The 25815-nt window shown below is 38.1% G+C and overlaps 1 protein-coding gene and 2 non-coding genes across 3 annotated transcripts; 1 reads left to right on the top strand and 2 right to left on the bottom strand.

The window, feature by feature from the left end:
- The first annotated feature begins 11533 nt into the window (after positions 1 to 11533).
- Positions 11534 to 13613, top strand: LOC138324736 (DNA-binding protein inhibitor ID-2-like). Its single transcript, XM_069269848.1, has 3 exons — positions 11534 to 11970; positions 12331 to 12404; positions 12868 to 13613. The coding sequence occupies exons 1-2, from the start codon at positions 11656 to 11658 to the stop codon at positions 12358 to 12360; spliced, it is 345 nt and encodes a 114-aa protein (XP_069125949.1). The 5' UTR covers positions 11534 to 11655; the 3' UTR covers positions 12361 to 12404; positions 12868 to 13613.
- Positions 13614 to 24907: 11294 nt separating this feature from the next.
- Positions 24908 to 24981, bottom strand: Trnat-agu (transfer RNA threonine (anticodon AGU)). Its single transcript has one exon. It is a non-coding gene; the product is annotated as a tRNA-Thr (tRNA).
- A 196-nt stretch (positions 24982 to 25177) lies between these two features.
- Positions 25178 to 25251, bottom strand: Trnat-agu (transfer RNA threonine (anticodon AGU)). The gene has a single exon. It is a non-coding gene; the product is annotated as a tRNA-Thr (tRNA).
- Positions 25252 to 25815: the final 564 nt, after the last annotated feature.

Here is a 25815-nt window from a genome sequence, read left to right as displayed (position 1 = left end):
CAATCCATATTATAAATTGTTCTTTTCAAACGACTAGTATCGTCCTACGCGATAAATTTAACCAGAAACATATTATACATGTTTCTGATTTAACATTCATACAGACTCAGTTTCTAAAGTGTTACGAAGTCATACATTAGAATTAGAATCACCGGTCCTTTCTATTATATATTTTCAAATATCTAGCTATCATTTAAATTAAGGACGTAGATAAATCCTTGTTTAAATGTTGGAGTAAATACTTGACATCAGTATTCATTTTGGTTCACTCTTTAAAAGGTTCTGTTATTTGTGTAAACCTTGACAAGGCCAAGAATGCGAGCGTCTTCAGGAGGAAATGACCGAATAATCACACTCGTAGAAACGCTTTGTAATCATTACGTCATAATGGCAGTTTTATAGACAGAGTCAAGATCTAACTGACGGCGAGGAACCGTTTCACATTGTTGACCCGTGTGATGGAATTCCGGTCAGTCTTACCACGGTCCGAGAACCTCTTTGTGCAGGTGGTCAAGCTAGATAATAGCTCTGACGTAACTCTGTTTGACCGTTGGTCAACGTGGTAAATTAAAATGTCTCGAGCTAATTAATCCCCAGTGGTCACATATGTACAAGAGTCTTATCTCGATTGGAGATAAATAGCCGAATTGTCCCTGAGGGAGTCGTTGTATATTGCTTTGTTTTATCTGACCGAACACCTGTGTGCAATGGATAGTCTTGATGACGTAACCGTCTTAGGCGATTATCGTAATATATACTCGCCGCTGATCGATCGGTCCGTGTAGATTGGTCAGTCCCGGACAGGTGGCCAAAGGACTGACCAACAGCCGTGGGAAACGTTGCGGTCAGTTTGTATATTGTCTATGCTAAACACACACAGGTGCGTGGTCTATAAATAACCCAGGTTTTACGGAGTAATGTAGACTTGCTCATGTTTTGTTTTTTGTGTTATTCAGCATTTTACGTCTCTAAATCCCAAAATCTTTAAATTCTTGTGGATTTCAATTTCATTTAGATTATATGTCTTTCATACTGAAGAAAAATCATTTGATTTGTATTAAAAACAACATTAAACAATGTAATTAATGACATCCTGTATTGTATTATTTCACTTTTTGGCATAAATCAGAATACACGATGCATATGTTCAATTGTTATTATTTGAGATTAATGAGTATGTATAATGTGTACGCTATACTTTGGTGAGGTTGCGCTATACAACACTAGAGTTCCGCTATCACAAGCAAACACAACATACAAAGAACATTAAATAAAAGAAATGCTGCTTTCAGGAAGTTAAGCATTATAAAGTCAAACAAAAATGTGAAATGAATAGCAAGATTTTAACGGAGATTTATATTGAAGAAAGAAATAAAAAATGAAGAGAAAGCTGGATACAAGGTAAGATTGGAATCGTACCCCACGGATGGCAGATAAATTAAAAGTATTGTCTCTATAGTTGATATATGTTCAGGGGTTTAACCACTAATGCATCCTCGATATTCCAGGGGTTACTGTCACTGCAGTTATACCCCTAACGACAGTGAAAGTAACCCATGAAATATTGAGGATGCTAATGGTGCGCGAAGCGAAGGAATACCAGAATAAATGACACTGGTAAGAATTCAGTTCGTTATCCCAGATATTGCAGACACAAAATTTCTAAAACACAGATGCCATATGAAATATCAACAATCAATTAACAGAGGAAAATTGCTGTATGTAAGTTTTCTTGAAAAAATCGTCCTCAATGGCACGGCCTTACAGAAGTCTCCATATCGTTTAATCGTAAGTCGGCGTAGCAGGGGAAAGCAAAGGACAGTAATAAGGGACCACGAGAACTAAACATGAAATAAACAAAGGATTTTGAAAACATAAATTCAATGTATCCCGAACCATTCTCTAACCAACAACGTTGTAAAGAAACCGCAATCTGTTACAGTTATGACTTGCACATTTAGTAGGGATTGTGTCACCATGTGTAATTCATTTGCAGTCATATACACGAAATGTCATCTCAAATATGTTTCAATTCCCAGCATGAGTTTTCAGTTTCATGAATAAGTTTCCAGTAAGGTCAGAAATAACTGACAAATTTTGATGTTGGTATTTGTCGTGGTTCGTTGTTTTTGGTACATAGTTCAACTAATGTCATCTAGAATTCTTAGCTGTGCATACAAATTCAGAAAAAAATGTTTGTTGATAACTGACTCATACATGTCTAGTGCTAACACGGAATTATCGTTTTTGTTCAACAACTGTCACTCTAAGAATCTCGCACTCGCATACATTTTCATCTATATTTGCATATAATGTGTATGATTACCATGGTAACTAGTTTTGAGCACGATGTGCGTATCTAAATGATCGCCACTGTAACTTTCGCGTAGACTTTTCCCCGGGTTTTTTTATAATATGATGGCATTTAATTTGAGAAAATTATAGTTTCTTCCCAAAATTATGACGCTTCCATAACAAACAGATGACGTCACAATTTGTATCTGGTAACAGGGACAGATAACAAGATCAGACGGAACGAAACTCTGTGGTTTTACAAATATTTGTTGAAATATACAATTATTAGTATTTGTTTACAGAGTTTGAGGTCAATTTGTGTTATTTATAAGTTAGAGGGTCCAAACTGTCGACGGTCTAAGGGAACCGTTCGGTCTGAGAGTTCAAAATAACCCAGAATAGACGTTTTTGGTGCTGGTTGGTGTCTTTTGCGGCACGCTTCATTGAAATAGCAAAACTATAAAAGGACAGGGGTCCGACTTTTACGATGAGAGAACACAACTCAAATATACCACAGCCTCCCAAAACACATAGGCATTCACACATGGGGTCACAACTCGAATATACCACAGCCTCCCAAAACACATAGGCATTCACATAAGGGGTCACAACTCGAATATACCACAGCCTCCCAAAACACATTGGCATTCACACATGGGGTCACAACTCGAATATACCACAGCCTCCCAAAACACATAGGAATTCACACATGGGGTCACAACACATTGCATACAAGGCCTACCTGTTCGTTACGACGTTAGGCCCAACAAATCAGTTGAAAAAAATGAGTGAATAATGAATGGCAACGACGGCTTATACATAATATGCATTTGACAATATAATTGTATTTGTGACAAATAGTACATTTCCCACGTGTCCTATATTTTTTTGAAAGTGAAAGTATGCATATATTGATAACATAATGCGTTAATAACAGCTTGGTCGAGGGTATCTATTGTGGGCCAATTTGTTCGAAAATAAATCAAATCAAAAGTTTTAAACAGTTAAGCAAATCAAACCGGACCAATTAGAGGAGAAAATGTGTCGGATTGTATTTACAATCACCGGTATAGCCAGTGATAGTTGTAGCTGTTATCGTGATGCGTGTCTGAGAGCGAAAATTTTACTCCCCTGTTTACGTTTTTGCACTGAGCGGCCTGTGGAAGCAGCTACCGTATCGTGACGTGGCGCTCTCTGATTGGTCCAATACCTGAGAGTGGTGTAGCTGGCACGCGACTGTGTTTACTGAGCGCAATCAAGCTATCATTCCCAACAATAGGTGTACCTCCCTGAACCCACCTACTGCCGATATTATAATACAAAGACCACGCGAACTACCCACACTTCGACACGCGCCTAGCTCCGGAGAGGTACACAATGCTGGAGAGCCTCACAACTCCATGGATACTACACTCAAACTGGATTTACATTTTTTATTAGATCTTCTTGGATATATTTAAAATAACTGTGATGTATACGGGAGCTGGTCGTCGATATATGCCGTAGTTGTCTTGGTTGTGTGTTTTCTAAGCTAAAAACCAACAAGGCCCACGTGTGAAAATTCGGAACAGATGCGGTCTTCTTCTGTACCCGTCTTTGTTCGTCTAGTGACATATGGACACGGCATCGAACGCGCTCAAAAATCCAAGGGGCAGATAAAAAGCTAGGGACAGCTGCCCACAGCCTCATGAGAATTTGTGGGAGCTAAAAACGATAGACATTACAACATCTGTATCTGAAATCTTCCAAAAACATAATTAAAGCCAACGAACCAGTTGGCAAACCTTTCACCAGCCATTTAGACTTAAAACAAAAATACATTATCCTACTAAGTGGTAAACATGATAATTCGTTCCGTAAATTCTATTTTACATAGTTTCATAATTATATCAAGTGGGTTTAGACATTTTCATATACATTTTTTTCTTGTCTTTATGGTATTTTTAAACTTTTTAAAAGTTTATTTCATGCTAATAAGATGTGACTACTGGCGTTTGCGTCACGTATTTTTTCCGATTTAAAAAAAAAAGATGAGCGCTCGTGGCACTATAAATAAATGAAATAAAAAGTTATCAACCCATTAAATTACTTCTGATACTCGGAGGCTATTTGGACTTTTCACAATTCGACGATGTCGGTTTGTGGTGATGGTTTCTACATATTTACACCTTGACGAAATTATACATAATCGACCTCTTAACTAAAAATTGAAAATACCTCCAATATCTGGAAGAGTAGGAAAAGATCTTTTTTTTATCATCGCAACACTTCAGTTATATAACTATGATTGACGTCAACAAAAGTGCATGCTGTTTACGTCAGACCATCTACACTGTAGATGTGGCGACCAGGTGGGGAATAGAATGGATGTGTCTAGTTGTAACGATCCCAAAAAATGGACATTTGTTTGAAATAGTTTTTGGAGGATTGGCGCCAGGATACACGCGAGGGAGCACCTGGCTACAACATTTAAGGCGAATTAAGATGACGAGATGTTTTCTTTGGTCTGGATTTTTGTTTCCTGACTTCGTGTTACCGCCTAACTCTTTATAGAATGGCGCGGAAACTCAGATGTGACGTCAGTCTGCTTGGCTAATATTGGCACCAAATGTTTGGTAAGGGCCTGCCTTGCTCAACTTCAATTGTTGCCAAACTCTGGTTAAGACAGACAATGGATAAAAAAAAATAATTTCAAAAATTGACAATTTGTAGTTGTTCAAGAAGCATGTTCCTTGGGGATTCTAGGATGTGTTGTGTACCCCTGGTGGTTATAGGGTGTGTTGTGTACCCCTGGTGGTTATAGGGTGTGTTGTGTACCTCTGGTGGTTATAGGGTGTGTTGTGTACCCCTGGTGGTTATAGGGTGTGTTGTGTACCCCTGGTGGTTATAGGGTGTGTTGTGTACCCCTGGTGGTCATAGGGTGTGTTGTGTATCCCTGGTGGTTATAGGGTGTGTTGTGTACCCCTGGTGGTTATAGGATGTGTCGTGTATCCCTTGTGGTTATAGGGTGTGTTGTGTACCCCTGGTGGTTATAGGGTGTATTGTGTACCTCTGGTGGTTATAGGATGTGTTGTGTACCCCTGGTGGTTATAGGATGTGTTGTGTACCCCTGGTGGTTATAGGGTGTGTTGTGTATCCCTGGTGGTTATAGGATGTGTTGTGTACCCCTGGTGGTTATAGGGTGTGTTGTGTATCCCTGGTGGTTATAGGGTGTGTTGTGTATCCCTGGTGGTTATAGGATGTGTTGTGTACCTCTGGTGGTTATAGGGTGTGTTGTGTATCCCTGGTGGTTATAGGGATGTGTTGTGTACCCCTGGTGGTTATAGGGTGTGTTGTGTATCCCTGGTGGTTATAGCGTGTGTTGTGTACTCCTGGTGGTTATAGGGTGTGTTGTGTATCCCTGGTGGTTATAGGATGTGTTGTGTACCCCTGGTGGTTATAGGATGTGTTGTGTACTCCTGGTGGTTATAGCGTGTGTTGTGTACCTCTGGTGGTTATAGGGTGTGTTGTGTACCCCTGGTGGTTATAGGATGTGTTGTGTACCTCTGGTGGTTATAGGGTGTGTTGTGTACCTCTGGTGGTTATAGGATGTGTTGTGTATCCCTGGTGGTTTTAGGATGTGTTGTGTACCCCTGGTGGTTATAGGGTGTGTTGTGTACCTCTGGTGGTTATAGGGTGTGTTGTGTACCCCTGGTGGTTATAGGGTGTGTTGTGTACCTCTGGTGGTTATAGGGTGTGTTGTGTATCCCTGGTGGTTATAGGGTGTGTTGTGTACCCCTGGTGGTTATAGGGTGTGTTGTGTACCCCTGGTGGTTATAGGATGTGTTGTGTACCCCTGGTGGTTATAGGGTGTGTTGTGTACCCTTGGTGGTTTAGTTTGACTGTGTTTGTGTTTTGTTCCTTGGTGGTTATAGGATGTGTTGTGTACCCTGGTGGTTATAGGTGTGTGTGTACCCTGGTGGTATGGTTGTAGGATGTGTGTTGTGTACCCCTGGTGGTTATAGGGTGTGTTGTGTACCCCTGGTGGTTATAGGATGTGTTGTGTACCCCTGGTGGTTATAGGATGTTGTTGTGTACCTGTGTTGTTACCCTGTGGTTTAGGTGTGTTGTGACCCTGGTGGTTATAGGGTGTGTTGTGTACCCTGGTGGTTATAGGTGTGTTGTGTACCCCTGGTGGTTATAGGGTGTGTTGTGTACCCTGGTGGTTATAGGGTGTTGTGTACCCCTGGTGGTTATAGGGTGTGTTGTGTACCCTGGTGGTTATAGGGTGTGTGTGTGTGTACCCTGGTGGTTATAGGTGTGTTTGTGTACCCTGGTGGTTATAGGGTGTGTTGTGTACCCCTGGTGGTTATAGGATGTGTTGTGTATCCCTGGTGGTTATAGGATGTGTTGTGTATCCCTGGTGGTTATAGGGTGTGTTGTGTACCCCTGGTGGTTATAGGATGTGTTGTGTATCCCTGGTGGTTATAGGGTGTGTTGTGTACCCCTGGTGGTTATAGGGTGTGTTGTGTACCCCTGGTGGTTATAGGGTGTGTTGTGTACCCCTGGTGGTTATAGGGTGTGTTGTGTACCCCTGGTGGTTATAGGGTGTGTTGTGTACCCCTGGTGGTTATAGGGTGTGTTGTGTATCCCTGGTGGTTATAGGGTGTGTTGTGTATCCCTGGTGGTTATAGGGTGTGTTGTGTATCCCTGGTGGTTATAGGATGTGTTGTGTACCCCTGGTGGTTATAGGATGTGTCGTGTATCCCTGGTGGTTATAGGGTGTGTTGTGTACCTCTGATGGTTATAGGATGTGTTGTGTATCCCTGGTGGTTATAGGGTGTGTTGTGTACCCCTGGTGGTTATAGGATGTGTTGTGTACCCTGGTGGTTATAGGTGTGTGTGTACCCTGGTGGTTAAGGTGTGTTGTGTACCCTGGTGGTTATAGGTGTGTTGTGTACCTGGTGTTATAGGTGTGTTTGACCCTGGTGGTTATAGGTGTGTTGTGTATCCCTGGTGGTTATAGGGTGTGTTGTGTACCCCTGGTGGTTATAGGGTGTGTTGTGTATCCCTGGTGGTTATAGGGTGTGTTGTGTACCCCTGGTGGTTATAGGGTGTGTTGTGTACCCCTGGTGGTTATAGGGTGTTGTGTACCCTGGTGGTTATAGGTTAGGTGGTGTGTGACCCTGGTGGTTATAGGTGTGTTGTGTACCCTGTGTAAGGTGTTGTGTACCCTGGTGGTTATAGGGTGTGTTGTGTATCCCTGGTGGTTATAGGATGTGTTGTGTACCCTGGTGGTTATAGGTGTGTTGTGTACCCTGGTGTTGGTTTTGGTACCCTGGTGTTTAGGTGTGTTGTGTACCCCTGGTGGTTATAGGGTGTGTTGTGTATCCCTGGTGGTTATAGGATGTGTTGTGTACCCCTGGTGGTTATAGGGTGTGTTGTGTACCCCTGGTGGTTATAGGATGTGTTGTGTACCTCTGGTGGTTATAGGGTGTGTTGTGTATCCCTGGTGGTTATAGGATGTGTTGTGTACCCCTGGTGGTTATAGGATGTGTTGTGTATCTCTGGTGGTTATAGGGTGTGTTGTGTACTCCTGGTGGTTATAGGATGTGTTGTGTACTCCTGGCGGTTATAGGATGTGTTGTATACCCATGATGCGTTGTCTTGTTCCGGTGATCTTTGACCTTTTCTGTCCGTGCCCGACCGACTAGGTTAAAGGCTGGTTAACCACCACATTAGTCGAATTATTATGTATGTCACTTAAAGTGATTTAGAAAAAGGTCATTAAAACTGAATGAATGCCAGATATACAGATAGATGTTGTACAAGTATACATCCGTGTCAGTCCGTGCTTGGACTCGAACCCAGACCGACTAGGTGAAAGGCTGGTTATACACCACACCACTCGAATTTTAATGAATTGACTTAAAGTGATTTATAAAAAGGCCATTTAAACGGAATGATTGCCAGATATACAGATATATATTATATCAGTATACATCCCTGACAGCAGTAGTCTTGCGTAAATTAATTAACTATAATTTTATTTAGCCAATACCTCCATAAAACTTATATTTTTGGGAAAAACTTTAGTTCATCTATTAATCTTATACATAGCTTTTTACCCGAATCCCTGATGAATCCATGAAATGTTGAAGGTCCCATTGATTAATTTATTGATTATGCTAATATAGAAATATCTTATAGTCAAGGAATTTCTCTCGATTGGAATTTTATAGCTTTATCAATAACTATAAGCTACACCTGTGATGATAATTTTTCTGGCCTAATTTTTTACATTCCGAAAAGATCATTATGTGTAATGACCTAATAAATAACGATTTTATGTTAGAGGTGACAAACCTAATTTCACGGATAACTGTTGATACTAAATACATGTTACATTGGAGATTGATCAGTATATCAATTATTATGTCAGATTCATACCTATTGAAATGAAACGTAGTTTGTCGTTCAAGTCAAATACGTGCTTGTTCATTCTCACAAACAACCAGTGAACAGTCTGACAACCAGTGAACAGTTTGACAAGCAATGAACAGTTTGACAACCATTGAACAGTCTGACAACCAGTGAACAGTTTGACAACCATTTATCAGTTTGAAACCAATGAACAGTTTGATAACCAGTGAACAGTCTGACAAACAGAGAACAGTTTGGCATTGAAACCAGTGAACAGTTTGATAACCAGTGAACAGTCTGACAACCAGTGAACAGTTTGAAACCAGTGAACAGTTTGAAATCAGTGAACAGTTTGATAACCAGTGAACAGTTTCACAATTAAAAGATACAGTAAAAAACAGTTAAAACTCCTGCAATTAACCAATGAACAGTCTCGCACAAGTAAACGGTCTCAAAAATAACCAACATTGAATTCGGACGTTCCTTTAAACAATTAACAGTCTCACAATATTAAATTTCCCATGATTAATCGGTAAACAGTCCAATAACTATTGCACAGTCTTAGAACCAGTGAACAGTCTCACAACAGAACCATTGTATGGTATTACAATTAACCAGTGAACAGCCTAGCAAACGACTAGTTAACAGTCTCATAAAAGACCAGTGAACAGACTCAAAAACAAGTGAACAGTCTCACAAACCAGTGAACAGTCTCGCTAAAAACACATTGTAACTCAAAAACAACCAGTGGTCTATCTCAGGATAATTGGTTTCTCAAACATCCAGTTATAGTTTTTTATCAATGCACGTTAACTGACTCGCAAATAACCCGTGAATAGTCTCGCAAACAAACGGAGAAGAATCTATAACTTACGAACATGTCTAAAATCAATCAGAGAATAATTTTGCAACGATAGTCTGATAACCAGCAAACAAACTCACAAATGCAGAAAATTATAAATTGTCAAAAATACTGCTACTTTTAAGCAGAAATGATATCGCCCAATTTAGTTTGCTCTTCGTGATACAATGTATCGCACTTTTAGTGATATTGTATGTTAAATTATCTTTAAAATAAATTGTTGTATAGCTAAATTAGTTTTCAATCTTTATTTCAAACTTATGTTTTTATTATTCAATTGAAAAATAGATGTTCATGACAATAAAGATAAAATAAAATGATAAAGTGTACAAAACCCGTAGATTACCGCTTAATTAATTAATCAATCAATTATAACATGTTAATTATCTATTATCTTTTAATTTTTATTTACCATCATTAACATGTTCGTAAATTTCATACCGAGAAATCAAGTAGAGCTTCAATCGATTGATTTTCAAAAATAGATTTCAGAAACAAACTAAACAATTTTATAGGCCTGTTACAACTTGTATTTTGCTTTGCTTTGAATTTTTTCTTTACTTCAGAAATCTACGGCGCATATGGACAAAAATTAACATGTTTTGGTACCTCGAATAAAAAAATATATTGCAATTGTTATATAGAAATTAGGCTGTTGAATTACGAAAATAAATATTAATTTCGAAAAGTAATTCATTTTATCGTTAGTTTGTTTCTCTCCAACTTTATTCTTCATCTTAGATATAACACGTCTACATGTATTAAAATGGAAAACTCATAGTTTTTCATCTGTATCCAGCGTTCTATAAATGAATTTCCAAATGAAATATATTTGTTCAAACGAAATCTTAAATCCGTCTTCTATTTATTGCAACTAGAAAATAATTTCATATTTTATTGTCTGTTGTTAGAATAAGAGCGTAGGTAATTAAAATGGTGCACCTGTCAATGTTGTTTGTGGGAAAATTTACTCGTGCATCACTCGTGGTGAGGTTTCTAAAATCCTATGAAAAGGCCAAAAATATGAACACATAATTTGATGAATCAACTTATCTCAGTAATTTGAAGGCATTATTATTCAAATAAAAAAGCTTCTAAAATCACAGACAGGCTTGCATTTAATGACAATACTTGTCTTTATCATTTCGAAAAGTGTATCCAGATTTAAACTATGTACCAGAGTACCTGTAAGAACAGGCACATTCCGATAAACTTGAATACCCCCACTCACGTCGAGTATTTATTTTTGTTAATCTTGAGAAGAAGTCTGGCGCCAGCGATATCTTACTGAAATACTTCCCACTGTATATAAATATATGCAAATTTTGCAGGTGTGCTTGTGTGAAGTATCTTTGGGGCGAAGGTGACGAATTTTAATGCAATTTATCAGCCGAAGCTAGGCGGTAGCTTTGAAGTAGGGCTTGATTGGCACGGCCTAGTGTTGTGCTCAGTCCGCCTGGCGCCTCTACGATAGCAGGCCTCGCTCTATGAATGGGTGACGTCACAAATCGGCGCCAGACCGTCGGGACGGATTTTTGGGGGGGATTGCGGGTCCCAGCGTGTCAATTTATCACCTGTCATAGAATGTTACCTGTCAAAAAATTAACTAAGATTTCTTAAATCTTAAAAGTAACTTCTTGCTCAAAACTTGTGTTTATATGGCAGTTTTGATGAGTCTTAACGTAAAAGGTTTCACTCAATGTATTTTTAGAAGCGATTACGATTTTCTACCTAGTTAAATGTTTTTACAACCCTCTTGTCTTTGTAAACACTCCTCTGTTGAGTTGTAATCATGTGTACGCGAGGTTTAGCGGTATCCAGCCCAGGGGCGTATACTGGCATGTTATTATAGTGTCACGACCGCTGATTGGCTGACACGTAACACCCACTTGTCACTCAAATAACCAACAACCACTCACGTGTCTGGTGAGTAATCGATCGGTGGGCGGGGCCTAACTCGATACAATTGTACACATGAGCATATACCGAGAAAAGTTCCTCGTGTCGAGCATTCTGCTTGCGATTCACGAAGCACATACACGTTATTACAAGCTCTAGGAATTTCTCCTGTTATCGATTTTTCTCTTGGATACATAATGAAGGCCGTTACACAAGCTTGCATGAGACCAGCAGTGGAGCTCGGAATCCGTCAGGAGTCAAGAATCTTCAAACCGAAGATGGACGAAACATCAGCTGAAATGACCGAGTGTTTCACCAAGCTGAAGGACTTGGTACCGTCCGTACCCCAGAATAAGAAAGTGTCAAAGACCCAGCTTCTCCAACACGTCATTGACTATATCTTGGACTTGGAACTTGCCCTGGAAGTACCCACTGTTCTCGGAAGTCTGTCCCCTACCAGTTGTCGGTCTCCTCTGAGTGAGAAATCACAACCGAACACAGTTCTAGCCGAGGTAAGGGTCAATACAAATTATCCTCAATATCGTTACAAGCTTCATGAATTGAAAACTTTATTCTTCTAAGATTGATGATTAAAATTTGTTTTTGATAATTTAAAAATACTTTAATATTCAGTGAATATTTACGCCTGAATATCTTTATTCCCAGTTTCCGTTTTAGTAGAAAGTCTGGTTGATTATTGGGTGTATTGTTGTAGTTGTGTTCATTATCGATCGAACAGGTGTTCTATGTGGGCTGACTGAATAAATAATGATAATACGACATAGGCATACTACAATAGACACCGCTTATATTATCCATCGTTTATAATCAATTTTACTAGAAACTAATATCATAATTTTATTTTTTGGCAGATTTGTCCATTGGGTGATGTGTCGAAATAAACGTCTTATCCGGAGACCAGTCCACATGTGGAAATTCTCGACAGGTGAGAATCATTAAGTCAATCCTATATATCTACCGTGCCTTCATGTGATGCTAGGGCTCTCTAATTAAGTCTTGCACCTGTATTTTGAAAAGTTACAGTCGAGAATAGCTGGAATGCTTGGTCGAGACGGACCTAGACTCTCTGGCGCCGAGTCGACTGGGCCCGTCATAGATAGTGAACAGGTGTTCAGAGCGGAGCATTCCGGTACACCAGCTCACTATAAGTGGGTGGCCACAGCGATCACTTGACGTTTTCTCATCAAATTTACTGGCAATTCTTTCCATACATTTATGGGAAATAATTTCTTCTGATTTCCAAATAAAATATTAACTTGTCAATTTTCCAAAGTTAATGATTTTCACATAATTTTCACATATAAGAGCAAAATGTGTTTTCTTTATCAGAATACTTGCTTATTTTTCACAGTTCAATATACTTATGACAATTTCTTTATATTTTTCAGGTTGTGACGTAGAAATCGGATACCAATTATCCAAGGGATGCTGTCCACCCGAGTGACGTCACACTGGATGAATACCAGGGCGACGTTTACGCCGCCAACTGCCGCAGCATCCGTTACTATGCAACGTTCAACGCGCGTGCAATGGCCGGCGGACTGTAGAACAAGATGAAATACTACAGGCGCCCTTGTTCATCAAGCGGTTATGATCGAGATGTTCAATTCTAATGAACATTCATCATAATTTTTAATTTGCTGTAATTTTTGAGTTGGAACTTTGTGTTGTATTTTTTTACACTGAATTTCACGGAATGTTTAAGATCCGGTATGGCATGAATTTTAACCTTGCGACGGGGAAACATTACCGAACTCTTGAATACACAGCGATCGTGTGTGGGAACTAAGAAAATGAGGCACATTTTCAGACGTTTTCATGACCAAGGAATGATATTAGCTGAGACAATCACAGTGTACAGACATTACGATCAAATGTACAGTTAGAGGCGGAAGAGGATTTGTGTACATAACTTTATATACATATGGAGTATATACTATGTGAACGTAACCCACCGATTTTAGTAGTTACAAAATCACAAATAGGAAGATGAACTTTACCACCGAACAAATACATGGATTTATATATACCAGTGGATATTTTTCAGTTACGTTTTGTTTTATTATTTGTTGTTTTCAAATTCAAATTTTAAACATAAATTCATATTAAATTGTTTATACGTTTCTATATATAAGTGTTCTTTTCTTATTTACGTGTGTAATATATTGACTTTGAACAAAACTGAATTTATGGCGCCACTTCTTATTTCTAACAAAATCTAATATGCTACTTTATTTAGAGATGATACCAGATTCGGCACACGAATTCAGATTTTGTTCTCTGTGAAAAGTCCGCCGCCTACTGAAGAACTATTAACGGAATTTGACATAACACCATGGAAATAAGGAAATAATACGACTTGTAAAATGAAACCTTGAAGCATTCGACCAGACGTGGGATCGAATTGGCAATAGAATCGAAAACATTTCGTCGTCAATCACATCCAAATTTGGCTAATCAGAACTTGTATAGTCGGTACACGTATAATGAATACTATAGTCGGTTTTGCATGGATCGATAAACGAAATCCAGTAATTTTCCGACCTATTATGAAAATGTTTTATATCTGATTTTACTGATTCGGAAAGCAAAGATAATTATTCTTCATTCACAATAACATACTGAAAATACTCATTTGGAAATATTGCTAAAATTTAAGGACAGATTAATTTTCAATGTCGTCCTTGAAAAATTATTAAGTTCAGTGCTATCTAGTATTTGCTAGATTATGCAGTGTATTTGTGAGACTTTCTCTCCTTGCTAATAACTAATAATTGTATGTCATTATTGCGAAGAATATGGCTACAAACCTGAAACAATCCAGAATTCATGACCATAGTACATGGCTTTATAAAGCGTTAATGGGTCTACAATTGCAATATGCCTCGTTACTAGGCCAGAAAGCCTTTACTAGATAGAAATTGTTTGCCAAGCTCATACGTTACCCGCTAACGATGTGCTAAAGGGCGATTGACAGCTGATATGGAATACAACACCGTGTCGTTTTACCATCAAAACCACACGCATAAAAAAACAAGTGTGGACTGCTGTAAAATCCAGAATAAATCGAATTCTTATATCTACTTTCTACAACGGCTTCGTTAAAATACATTTGTACTTAAACACATTTCTTATTTGTTCTTAGTCAAGACAAGACTTTCCCCAAAATATTCATCTAACTAGAAAGCGTTACACTTCAGTCGTTATATACGTAAGGTCTGATTATAACTGAAACATAAGCTCCATCAAAGAAGTATGATACCCAAGTGATAAGTTATTAATTATGACACCCATTATCTAGATAAAATGCACCATATGTTAACTGATTTTAAACATTTGACCGCTCTAGATTCATAATTTAGTGATGTAATATATCGATACAGAGGCCGATGGCGATCAAACATGTCACCTCTCAACGACATTAATTTTATGTAGAAATAGCATTTTATCACGGACTTGAAAAACATCTCTTATTTGATTGACTGCTTTGACAATTTAGACTAAATGATCAAAATCTGTGAACGAAACTGGACTTCGTTTCATATTTCATCCAGTAGAGGAGAGATGAAACACCATACAATTGCAATAGATGAGTTTAAAGTAGATAGATGAGTTTAAAGTAAATAGATGAGTTTAAAGTAGGTAGATGAGTTTAAAGTAGCGTTTCTTAATTAATGAGACGTTGTGTTTCTCTACGTTCTTGTAAACAACCGCTGTGTTCTAAATAAGGAAGCACGTAATCGTTTTCTAGTTTCAAGTTGTTGATTCCGTTTGAAGCCATACCAATGAATGATACAACACATGGCTTCGTTTTATTAGTTGTCGCTTAAAAATATCCTTATATACAGTAGTATACCGTCCTCCTGTTCCCCATAAAGCCAGACTAAATTTCCTACTGTGCTTTCCCAAATCTTCCTCCTCATGAAATCAACCTGTCTGGCATGTTGATTACGTGTCAATCACATCAATGTGTCTTCTCCCCACGTGAAAGAATTCCTTGCTCGAAAATCGCGCGCGGGTTGATATCAGCGGGAAATAAACAGGACTCTTCTCTAAGAACCAACCTATAGATATGAATTGTACTACAATTCATTGTACAGGGGGATATTATTATTTAACATTCCGTTATCATGTTTATGGCGCTCAGCAAAGTAGCCGGTAGATACGGCTATATACGATTACATAAATACATAATCCAATTAAAGACTTTCGGTACATAGGTTCCAGTTGTGTGTTATTTACCGACACCCCGTCCCAGGCTGTGAGAGTTGGATGTATAGATCTCGGATCACACACCACCTGTAAAAACAAGACCAGTCTATATTCCAACTGGATAAACATTCATCACAAAGCATTTCTTTAACTACGCCGCGATGTTACATCTTCGCATGTCAACAAATAAATCCGAGCAAAATCTATCCCATTAATTCTACCTAAGTTACGTACCCGGACCGAGCTAGTTTTCATCTGGGCGTCTCATCAGAGCTTCGATCCCAAATGTGCTATTTGATATTGCATTATTTGTTCCCGTATAAAATATGCGATAAAAAGGGGTCTGTGTTTTTTTAAACGCGTGTAAAAAACACAGTACCGTCGCTACTGTAAACAATGTGGCCGACTGTTACCAATGTGTTATTTTTCATTTACGAAGAAATAATAAACATGTTATAAGATCAGAGTAGAGACTGTCAGAACTTGTAAACACAAAAAATGTCACAGAAAAGTCAGCAGACACCATGTAACAAACATGTTTGTTTGTATCGTAGGAGAAAAAAACACTCACGTCGTCTGAATCGATAAACACAAAGCTTTTGTTACAAACAAACCAGAAATTGTTTTTTTATTTGTTGTGAACGCTGCAGTAGCATAATGTTGTTAAGTTCTCGTTAAAGTTAAAGCTAACGAAAATGGATAGTAAGAGAATGAAACGGAACGAAAGTTTATTTCCGGGTATTTTCTTGTAAATAATCCATAAATGTAATAAATTTCTACCTTGACGTTTTGGTAAACGAAAATATATTAATGTCAAAGACTAGTGAAGACATCCAACGCTAAATTATGTCATGTTAAAAGCAGTTTAAACATTTGAAAGGATCTGGTTTAAGAAATCTTCGCGGTATGGAATACGAACAAACTATGTCAGTACTCAGTAGACGGTGGAAGAAGAAAACTTGTAAATCTCTAATTCATTTCCCAGCAACTCCTCTGGTTACCAATATTTTGGGGAAATCTCAGCCGAAGCACGTGGTCTGAATGGAATGGCCATTTCCCGTGTCATCATGTGTCACGACGTAATTACTTAATGAATATGCAGCTGCGAATAGCGCTTTGTTTGTGCTGTGGTCTCGTGACTTGTGACGTAGTCGTGCACGTGCAGGCAACATTATGGCGTCCGGCGTTGCCGGAGGTCAATACAACTGCCCACATATTGACCATAATGGACAGCTGCCACGTCATGGAATACTCTCCAAACTACGGTCAGTAATTGAGAAAAGATTCGCGCGCATCTGTAGACCAGAATTTGTTGATAGACTACCAAAATAGATAACGATAATTCATTACTTACACCAACAATCTCGAGGCGACTACAGAATCTGTGGGAGGTGGTCTTAATAGGACTCGTTTACTTTCAGTAATTGACGGGGTTGATAGAGAAACAAAAGCAAAGCTATTCCACATTCTAATGGTCAAGTTCGGCCATTGCTAAGTGATTAAAGTGTCCGAACACGTGTTTGTTTCCACTCTCGGCGATTATTTATGAAAACAAAGAACGGCGAGGCAAATAGCAAATTCGTTAGAGATTAGATTCAGTTTAGTGTGAAGTTAGAATGAAATTTTGTCATTGTTGGAACGAAATACGGAGGCGTGATTGACTGCTTAAAGCGTTTTATATAATTTCTTAATGGCAAAAACGTAAGAGATTCTGACCAATTCATCTTATTCTTACCACGTTTGACACAAGCGTCACAATAGTATATTTTCATTTTAACAATTATATATTTTAAATCAGATCACGGGAAACGAGGAATGACTGGGCAGTGTGTATTTGCATATGGGTTATAGATATAGAGAAATATATAGACGTTATATAGACAAATATATCTGTCATCAATATACGATACAGCAACACTATATAATGCTGTAACGTGACACACTTAAATTACACAATGCGATATCGATAGGATAAAAACATATCAGTAATAGCTGACAGTTAGTTAAACTGTCCAACGCTTCGGGGAGACAGCAAGATCTAAAACCGGTTTTATCTTCTCGCGTCACATGTCCTGTCATGGTCAAGTCGGGCAGATGTCAATCTCGCTTGTTTATTTTACAGACTCTCCAATTTATTATCCGTGCAAATCAAACTGTGTATAATTGGTCATTAATGGATCATAAATGTCACTGACCGATGGTCAGTAGTTTACATACAACACCACTGACCAGCTGAGAAATGACCACGTGCATGCAAGTGGCTATTCTTTTGTGATATTCTCGGCCTTGAAATATCGTTGGATCTAAACAGACACAACTTTGGTTATATTTCTTCACGTTTATTAGTTTGATATATGTTATATATCGAATTCGAAACTTTTGGTAAATTGAAGGGAAAAAATCGATCTATATTTAATTTTACTTTAGCATTTTTATTTCAATCAATATTGTTTCCCAATAGTATTCCAAACGGTTATTTTACAAAAAAAGCTATATTGAAATTATAAAGCCTAAAGTGTTTTAACATGAAATGATGTAAAAACATTAGGTATCATTCAGAATATGGTGAAAAAACGCCCTATAGGGTTTTATGGTCGGGGTAGGTTCCTGATGCTCATGCAGCTGAATGTTCCAGCAACTTAGAGCTGCAATTCGATATGAGGGTCATTACCATGAACTGAAAACAAAGCAGGGTATTGGTAAAGTATTTCTACAGATGGCGAAACAGTTAAAAATGCTCCACCGCTGACAAATGGTATTTTCCCCTCTATCAAAAACACGAATTAGTATTTTTCTTCAGTTGCAAAAGTTTTCTTCAGTTACAAAAGTTACTTACTTTACATTATTACCATCATTGTAAAGTTTGGGCTTCTAATTTTACTTAAAGATAAAAATATTAAAAATAAATCATTGCGTCCCGAAGAAAAAATCATGGCATTATATCCTATATGGAATGAAGTACTGATTAGGCATGTACTGAAAGCAAAATAATTTATTTAATATTATTTTTTTGTGTTAATTAGACATGGATAGACATGATTAAACCTAAATTATTTCTTTCTGCGATGGAGCATCTTTAACATTAAAATCGTCATTTTAAATTTTCATAAAATAGTAAATGTGTCTATACACGGTAAATATTAAGCTGTGTTTGAAGGAAAAGCATACAGACACAATTTCCGTCTATTGTTCTATATATCTTAGTCCTGGACCGATTCCAGGAACACTACTATACAAATGGTCAAACAATGAATAAGACACGTGCTATACATTTATTGTAAGTTAATGACCAATAGTTTGACTGACAGGTTGACCATGTGCACCTGCTCAGCGTGGTCAATTTCCCAATAAAACTGACCACGTACCTTCTGTCTGGTCCATATTGTATTGTATTGTACTTTTAACCCATCAATGACGGACATGCGAGTAATCTCGCGCCATATGATAATGTGGCGCAGTACAGGTGCGCCGGGGAGGGGGAGAGGGAGGGGACCGGTGCTAGCTACTAAAGGACAGGTGACAAACACGTGCGTTCGCCCTCACCTTCTCCTTTCAAATACGTAACTACAAAGGATTGGATCAATAATGCAAGGTGTACGACAGGCCAACTATCCCAGGCGGACTAAATAAAAAAAGCCCGGTGCAAGTTACTGGAAGCTGACCGTATGTACGTTTCAACTGGCGATTGGAAATCAATGTTCCTTTGTGATATTCTGGGTAAAAACAGCTGGCCGCTACAGTGAAATCGACATTGTCGGAAAGGCCATATGGATGGCCGCTTTGGGGAGCGACAAGCTAAATTTTCACTGCCATGTGTTGAGTCGATATATCTAATACGAACAGAGTTTTCGATATCCCTTTATACACGGCAATATACCATCTGTTTTATAACTCATTATAACATGTATTTCTCATATGTATTCCTTGTCTTCTAAGAACAGTTTTGTATATTACTATAAGGATATATAAAATAAACTTAGACTCGTTTCATAACTCCAATCAAGATACATAATTATAATTTATCGCTCAGGTCGCTCCATTTTCGATACTCCAGCGATTACTATCACTGACGTTACATCTCACTTATAAATTCTTGGTCATAGTAACCCCCGGAGTATCGGGGATGGGGTTACTCAAGCGATATATATGTCTGAATACAAGGACTTAGATATTAAACCATCGAAGTCTGAGATATGAACCACCGTTTGGTGTATGTGTACGACCGTAATTGTTTGACAATCTTAACGCATAAATGATAAAACTCTGTGAAAAAATCACAAAATAATGAAATTAACATATACAAATCAACAGATTTCGGTCCGAGGTGCGAATCTATTTACTTTTTTAATCTCTGTGAGAAATCAAAGTTCTTCACGAACCGGAAATAAAGAGCGCATGCGTAAACTGGTAGATGCGTCTGTCGTTGAGTGTCAGTATCATTGACAAGTGTTGTCAATTTCTCTATCAGATGGACCATCGTAAAAACGGCGATAACGACCCAGTGTCAGTGTGTCACGTGGTCCACATCCAGCCAGATGTCCTGCCGACGTCCCCCAAGTGTCAGTTTCTCGTCAGGACTATTATCTAAATCGAACGCACCTAATATCACAACGGCGTCAATGTCCTTTTTCACATCCGGTTACATCTACTCGACGAAATCTTATTTTCGACATGCTTCATTCTTTGAGAGCTAACGACTTATATTACGCAAGTCAATAATTAGGTTCATTTTATTATGTTTTCCATGGACAGCGACTGGGAAATGATGCTTATGTACAAAACGAGTTATCAATATTGCTACAATATTGCCATATATCGTAATTGGGACCAATTTTCATTTGTGTCCAGATTTTGTTTGATTCATAGGTAGAAACATTTCAGCGTCACATCTGATTGTTATCAGATAATGCAAAACCGATATAAAGCTATATCTGTAATAGAATTTAAAAAATGATATTGTCAAGGACGTTGGCTTCCCTTTCTTTCCACTGGTAGAACTTTCAGTACAACTATATATAAGATCGGTAGCTCAGTATAGCATACCTGTACAATGTCAGCAAAAGTCTGATAGTTTTGCATCAACAGAAAAATATCAAATAACGCGACATCAGCATCAGTATAACATTGGTGTAACGTTACATTGGCAGCAGAACTTCAGTAAAGAAATAAACACAGCAATACAACATAGATGTCACATCAGCATAACTTCAGCATAGCATTGTATAGAGTATCAGAACTTGTTTCGTCCAATCTGATTAAAACACAGATCCTTATAACCACCCCGTTCAATAGAGGATCTGACAATATCCCATAAGGGGTCACATCCAGATGACCTTTATACCACGTGTGCTTCAGAGCAAATGCAGTTTCTACACATAGGGGCCGCGGTGGCTGAGTGGTTAAGATGTCTCGACATATTACCACAAGCCCTCCACCTCTGGGATGCGGGTTCGAATCCCATGTGGGGCAGTTGCCAGGTACTGACCGCTGAACGGTGGTTTTTCTCCGGGTACTCCGGCTTTCCTCCACCAACAAACCTGGCACGTCCTTACATGACCCTGGCTGTTAATAGGACGTAAAATTAAACAGACAACAGTTTCTACACCTTACAACAGCAATTGAAAACGTCTTTTCGCCCCAGTATACATATACAATTAGCTTTGTTGTGCACTTCGGGCGAGATGGCTACATACACGAAAATAATTTGGACAGCGTTTTCAAACTATTTCGTCCCAAGTCAAATTCTGGCAGTGTCAATTTGATTGGCCATTTCAAAAGGTCATCTTGACGTGACCCCTAATGGGATGTTCTCAGATCCTCGTATCAAACGCAGTGATAATAAGGATCTGTATTTTATAATCAGATTGTGTTTCGTCTTACAGGGATCCTTGGAAACTTTTGTTAATTTCTCTTCGACAGATTTTAATGTTTCAGTGTAAAATATTCATGAAATACATATGTAGGTCTCTGATTTGTGGACGAATTGAGAAGGATTGAGAAATAAATTTGAGCATTCGGTCATTACACTGATATTTTTTTCATAATCTTATGGACAAAACTTTTCGCAGCAACATAGCAGTCTGATTAAGCCAGGGTTTAAAAAATAAATTAATATTGCGGGTAATATTTGTACGAAGCAAAGTCTGCAAGGAAATGATAACCAAATCCGGATGTACCTCCATCCGTTTGAATATTGCATAACACCCCTCGTTCTCCACGCTACTTCCTTAAATGGAGCACTTTGGCCAAAGAATTCAAGCACTTGAACCTTCCCCAGACGAATTATAATTGTGCATAATCTCACGGTATTTGGAGTGGACTCGACAGCGGTGTGGGCGAGCGTATAATAAGTTGGGTTAATCACAAGATTCTAGCATCATCATCATTGTGAACGGCGTAAGAGATGAATATGAATACCAATTACCATTAACTTTATAAAGAGTATTATGGAAAAAACTCGCTTAGCCATTCTCAGTATCAATTTGTCGAGGTTTGAAATACCTTTTTGATTCTGTCACATAACAAAGTTTAATTCATTACAGGCTAGGCGTGGGATTTATAGTAAGTGTACGACGAAATGTTTCCATTCAGATCCTGTATAATCGCACAATTACTTAATGCTTAAAGTATGCTCCTCATTGAGGAATCGCATTAATTGATAAGTTTTTACCTGTGTGAAGTTCGTTTGTATATATATACAGGTGTGCATATCACCCCACTTCATTCGAAGAAATTAAAAAATATGAAATTAATTGCCGAGTGGTCTTTTTAAAGAGCTATGTGCCATAACTTCTTTTAACGTGAAGTATTAGAAATATGATTCTTTTAAATCTTGCAGTCTTATAATATAATATAACCAGAGCGCATGATTTTTACCTGAGATTTGCGATGAATGAGATAAACAGATGCGCTCGCTACAGGTGTTACATCAATGTGGTGTTATCGAGATGTATGTTATATATAGTATCTTTACGGCCTACGTATTTCAATTGTCCATAGATCGATAGACTGCTAATTAATTATATTTTCCATGTATTGATAAACACGTGTAAACTACCGGCAATAGAAATAACGAATTGTATTTAAATACATTGTATGGAAACCATATTCAATACATTGACAGTTAATATTTCAGAGGCTGACATCAAATCTATTTTCCTGCTCGAACACAGGGTGTTATTTTTCACTTTTACGTAAGTAAGAAGTGTGAAGGTTGACATGTGGTGATCAGTGAGTTGGAACACCTGCACGCGGACAACTGTCAACAGCCAACGTCCTTCAGACGCTTATTGTTATATTGTTATCCATATAAACCGGAAGTCATGCATCCGCCATATTGGTAGATGAGAACTGCGGCTTGAGCCTAGTACTTCCTTGAGTTAATGAATGAGAGTGGAAATAAGCCCTTGTGACCATCTGTGTGTAAGTTAAGGGATGTCACCAGCATACTGGACCGCCTAACGAATATGGGGCTCGCGGAAGGGGTTTAATCCAAACGGAAATAAGCAAATAATCCCATATCCTTCAGATGTAGTTTTGAAGACTTTTTCTTTTTACAAGTTCGTTCTAAGCAAAACTAATTATAATTTTCCATAATTTATTTACGTGGAATTTATTTTTATTGTGTTGATTTGTCACTCGTCCTGTGTATGGTTACAATGGGATTTCCCAGAGTGTTCTGTACTTATGTCCGCTAATACTTCACATGAACACGTGCAAACCCTCAAAACAATGAGTCTTATCAGAGCCGCACATTAACGATTAGTAACAAGTCGTTATCTGGGGTTTATCACTAATCAGTGTGATTTGAGAAATACTCTATCTTTCTTCCTGTTCCTCGTTACCGCGTACTTTTAGACGAATTACAATAAACGCTGATTGATCAATGACCGCTGCCTTGCTATTAGTAATAGTTTTCTCGTCTGCTTGGGTCATTTTGAATCCCCATATTTCATTGATGATATTCGTACTATAATTTGATCAACCATCATTAAGCTTATTTCATTGTAGAATCGTTCTCTAAACGGTTGACATATGGATTCATTAACTTCTTTTTTAAATTATCACCGTTTGTAATGAAGTTGTTTTTCATCCGCGGCATCGTCTCCATTCGCTTTCCTCATGAAATCCCATTCGTATGCAGTCGGCATTTCCTGGTTACGAATAGTGCCGGAGATTCCCGAGTTCCGTCCACGAGATTTTAAACTCGATCAAAAAATAAAATGGACGTTATTCCTCTTACAAACTCTTTTGTCATCAAAGTTTGTTGATATTGATTAATAAGAACAATGCAAGTTAAAAACATGCAGTTGAAATTTAAAAAAAAATAAAAACGAATTTTTTTTTTCAAAAATTGTTTCTGAGACATCCCCTAGTTATGACAGTGTGGTATCTAAGGAAGTGGCAGCCATTTTTCTTTTGCTCTGCTTAGTAACCTTCACTGGCCAACCCCCTATATAAAGCACGGGACACTTGACACACGTGTATCATTCTAAACATATCTTGTCTCAGATACACATGCCCCGATATTGCAAATAACAATGTCAAATTGAAAATAAACACTGCACTCACCTGACAATATTTCATTGAATTAATAGATGAATGTGTTGTCAGCTATATCCCAACATATGTCCAATACGAACTAATAAAACACTTCAATATACACTAAGTTTTACACGTACATGTACAACGACACGTGTGTGTCCTTGATAGTTGTCGCTCGTTCGGATCAGGTACGTAGTCACGTGTATATGGTCAGTTGAGTGCGTCGGGTACGATGATATACGTGGAGATATGTGGACGGATTATTTTTGGATTTCTATTCACTTGCGTTGGAATTTTATTTTGAGAAACATCTAAATGACAACTTCGAGGAGTTGACATGTTTTCTTGCTAAAAAAAGCCCTATATAGTTTTACAGGTGAGGGTTTTGTTTACTTATTTGTAGGTGACATAACCTGTGGACTGCTAGGTGTATAGGTACATGAATGAGCGCACGTGTGTCGATTCACGCGCTTTATATAGGGGTCGGTGAGTCGTCGGAATGTAAAACAAAAATGGCTGTCCTCAACCGGGGAATGTCTCATAAACGATTCTTGGAAAAACGAGTATACTTATTTTTAAAAAAATCATGTTAATAATTTTAACTTGCATTGTCAGTTGATTGATTAATAAGAACAGGAAGTAAATCTTCTGTGAAAACAAGTAGTTAAAAGAAGGCTCCAGAGGGAGTCGAACCCTCGACCTCCAGTTTACTAGACTGGCGCTCTAACCAACTGAGCTATGGAGCCAATATACTTTTAATGAAACGACAAACTATTGTGACACCATTTTCGTCTCGCATTTAACAGTAAAATATATTTAATGTCTTGTAAAATAACTATACATTTAGTTAGTCGTTGCATGTATGTTTGTCCTTTTCAAAATCTATCATGCTTTAAAATGAGAAAGAAAATAGGTAAAAAGAAAATTCACTTTTTCTAAAGAAGGCTCCAGAGGGAGTCGAACCCTCGACCTCCAGTTTACTAGACTGGCGCTCTAACCAACTGAGCTATGGAGCCGATACCGTCAGTGGGTGAAGAGTAGGTCTAGCTCTAAATTTTAATTTTCCGAAACCAGGCGTTCCTGTGGAGTAACCAACTATGAAACTTCTGAGTTATGACACAATCTTCTGTGTAAATATTATTAGAAGCATCTATGAAAATGCCAATAAAATGGACGTCATGAAGTAACTATGTAACATACATGTATTGACGAAATAATTAGGATACTGCGACGTACAACTACAGTATAACCTGCATTAACGATCACCTCCGTATAGCGACCGTCTGTTTAAAGAGACCAGTCCCCTGTGTATAACACCTCTTGGCTTTCGGCTCAATTTTGACGTTGTCCCTTTGGTGTTCATTATAGACAGGTTTGACTAAATACTGCGAGTTTACCGTATAGGACATTACAGTAGATCTAATGTGAAGCACATTAGTAAACTTAAAATGTAATCTATTATTTGCAATTTGTAAGTCATCCTCGATACTCCATGGGTTACTATCACTGTAGTTATAACATCAGTGTTAGTAACTCCCGGAATTCTTCTGAACTGTACGTAATTACCATATCAACAAGTG

This window comes from Argopecten irradians, chromosome 6 (assembly GCF_041381155.1).
Source record: "Argopecten irradians isolate NY chromosome 6, Ai_NY, whole genome shotgun sequence".
Classification (NCBI taxonomy): Eukaryota; Metazoa; Mollusca; class Bivalvia; order Pectinida; family Pectinidae; genus Argopecten; species Argopecten irradians.
Note: the sequence above shows the minus strand (reverse complement) of the source record. Positions and strands in the feature narration are given on the sequence as shown.

What these genes read in the sequence shown, in the direction of transcription:
- LOC138324736 (XM_069269848.1), top strand. Translation starts at nt 11,656, where the DNA reads ATGAAGGCCGTTACACAAGCTTGCATGAGACCAGCAGTGGAGCTCGGA. An exon ending in CGAACACAGTTCTAGCCGAG is followed by an intron (nt 11,971 to 12,330) that starts GTAAGGGTCAAT and finishes ATTTTTTGGCAG; the next exon opens with ATTTGTCCATTGGGTGATGT.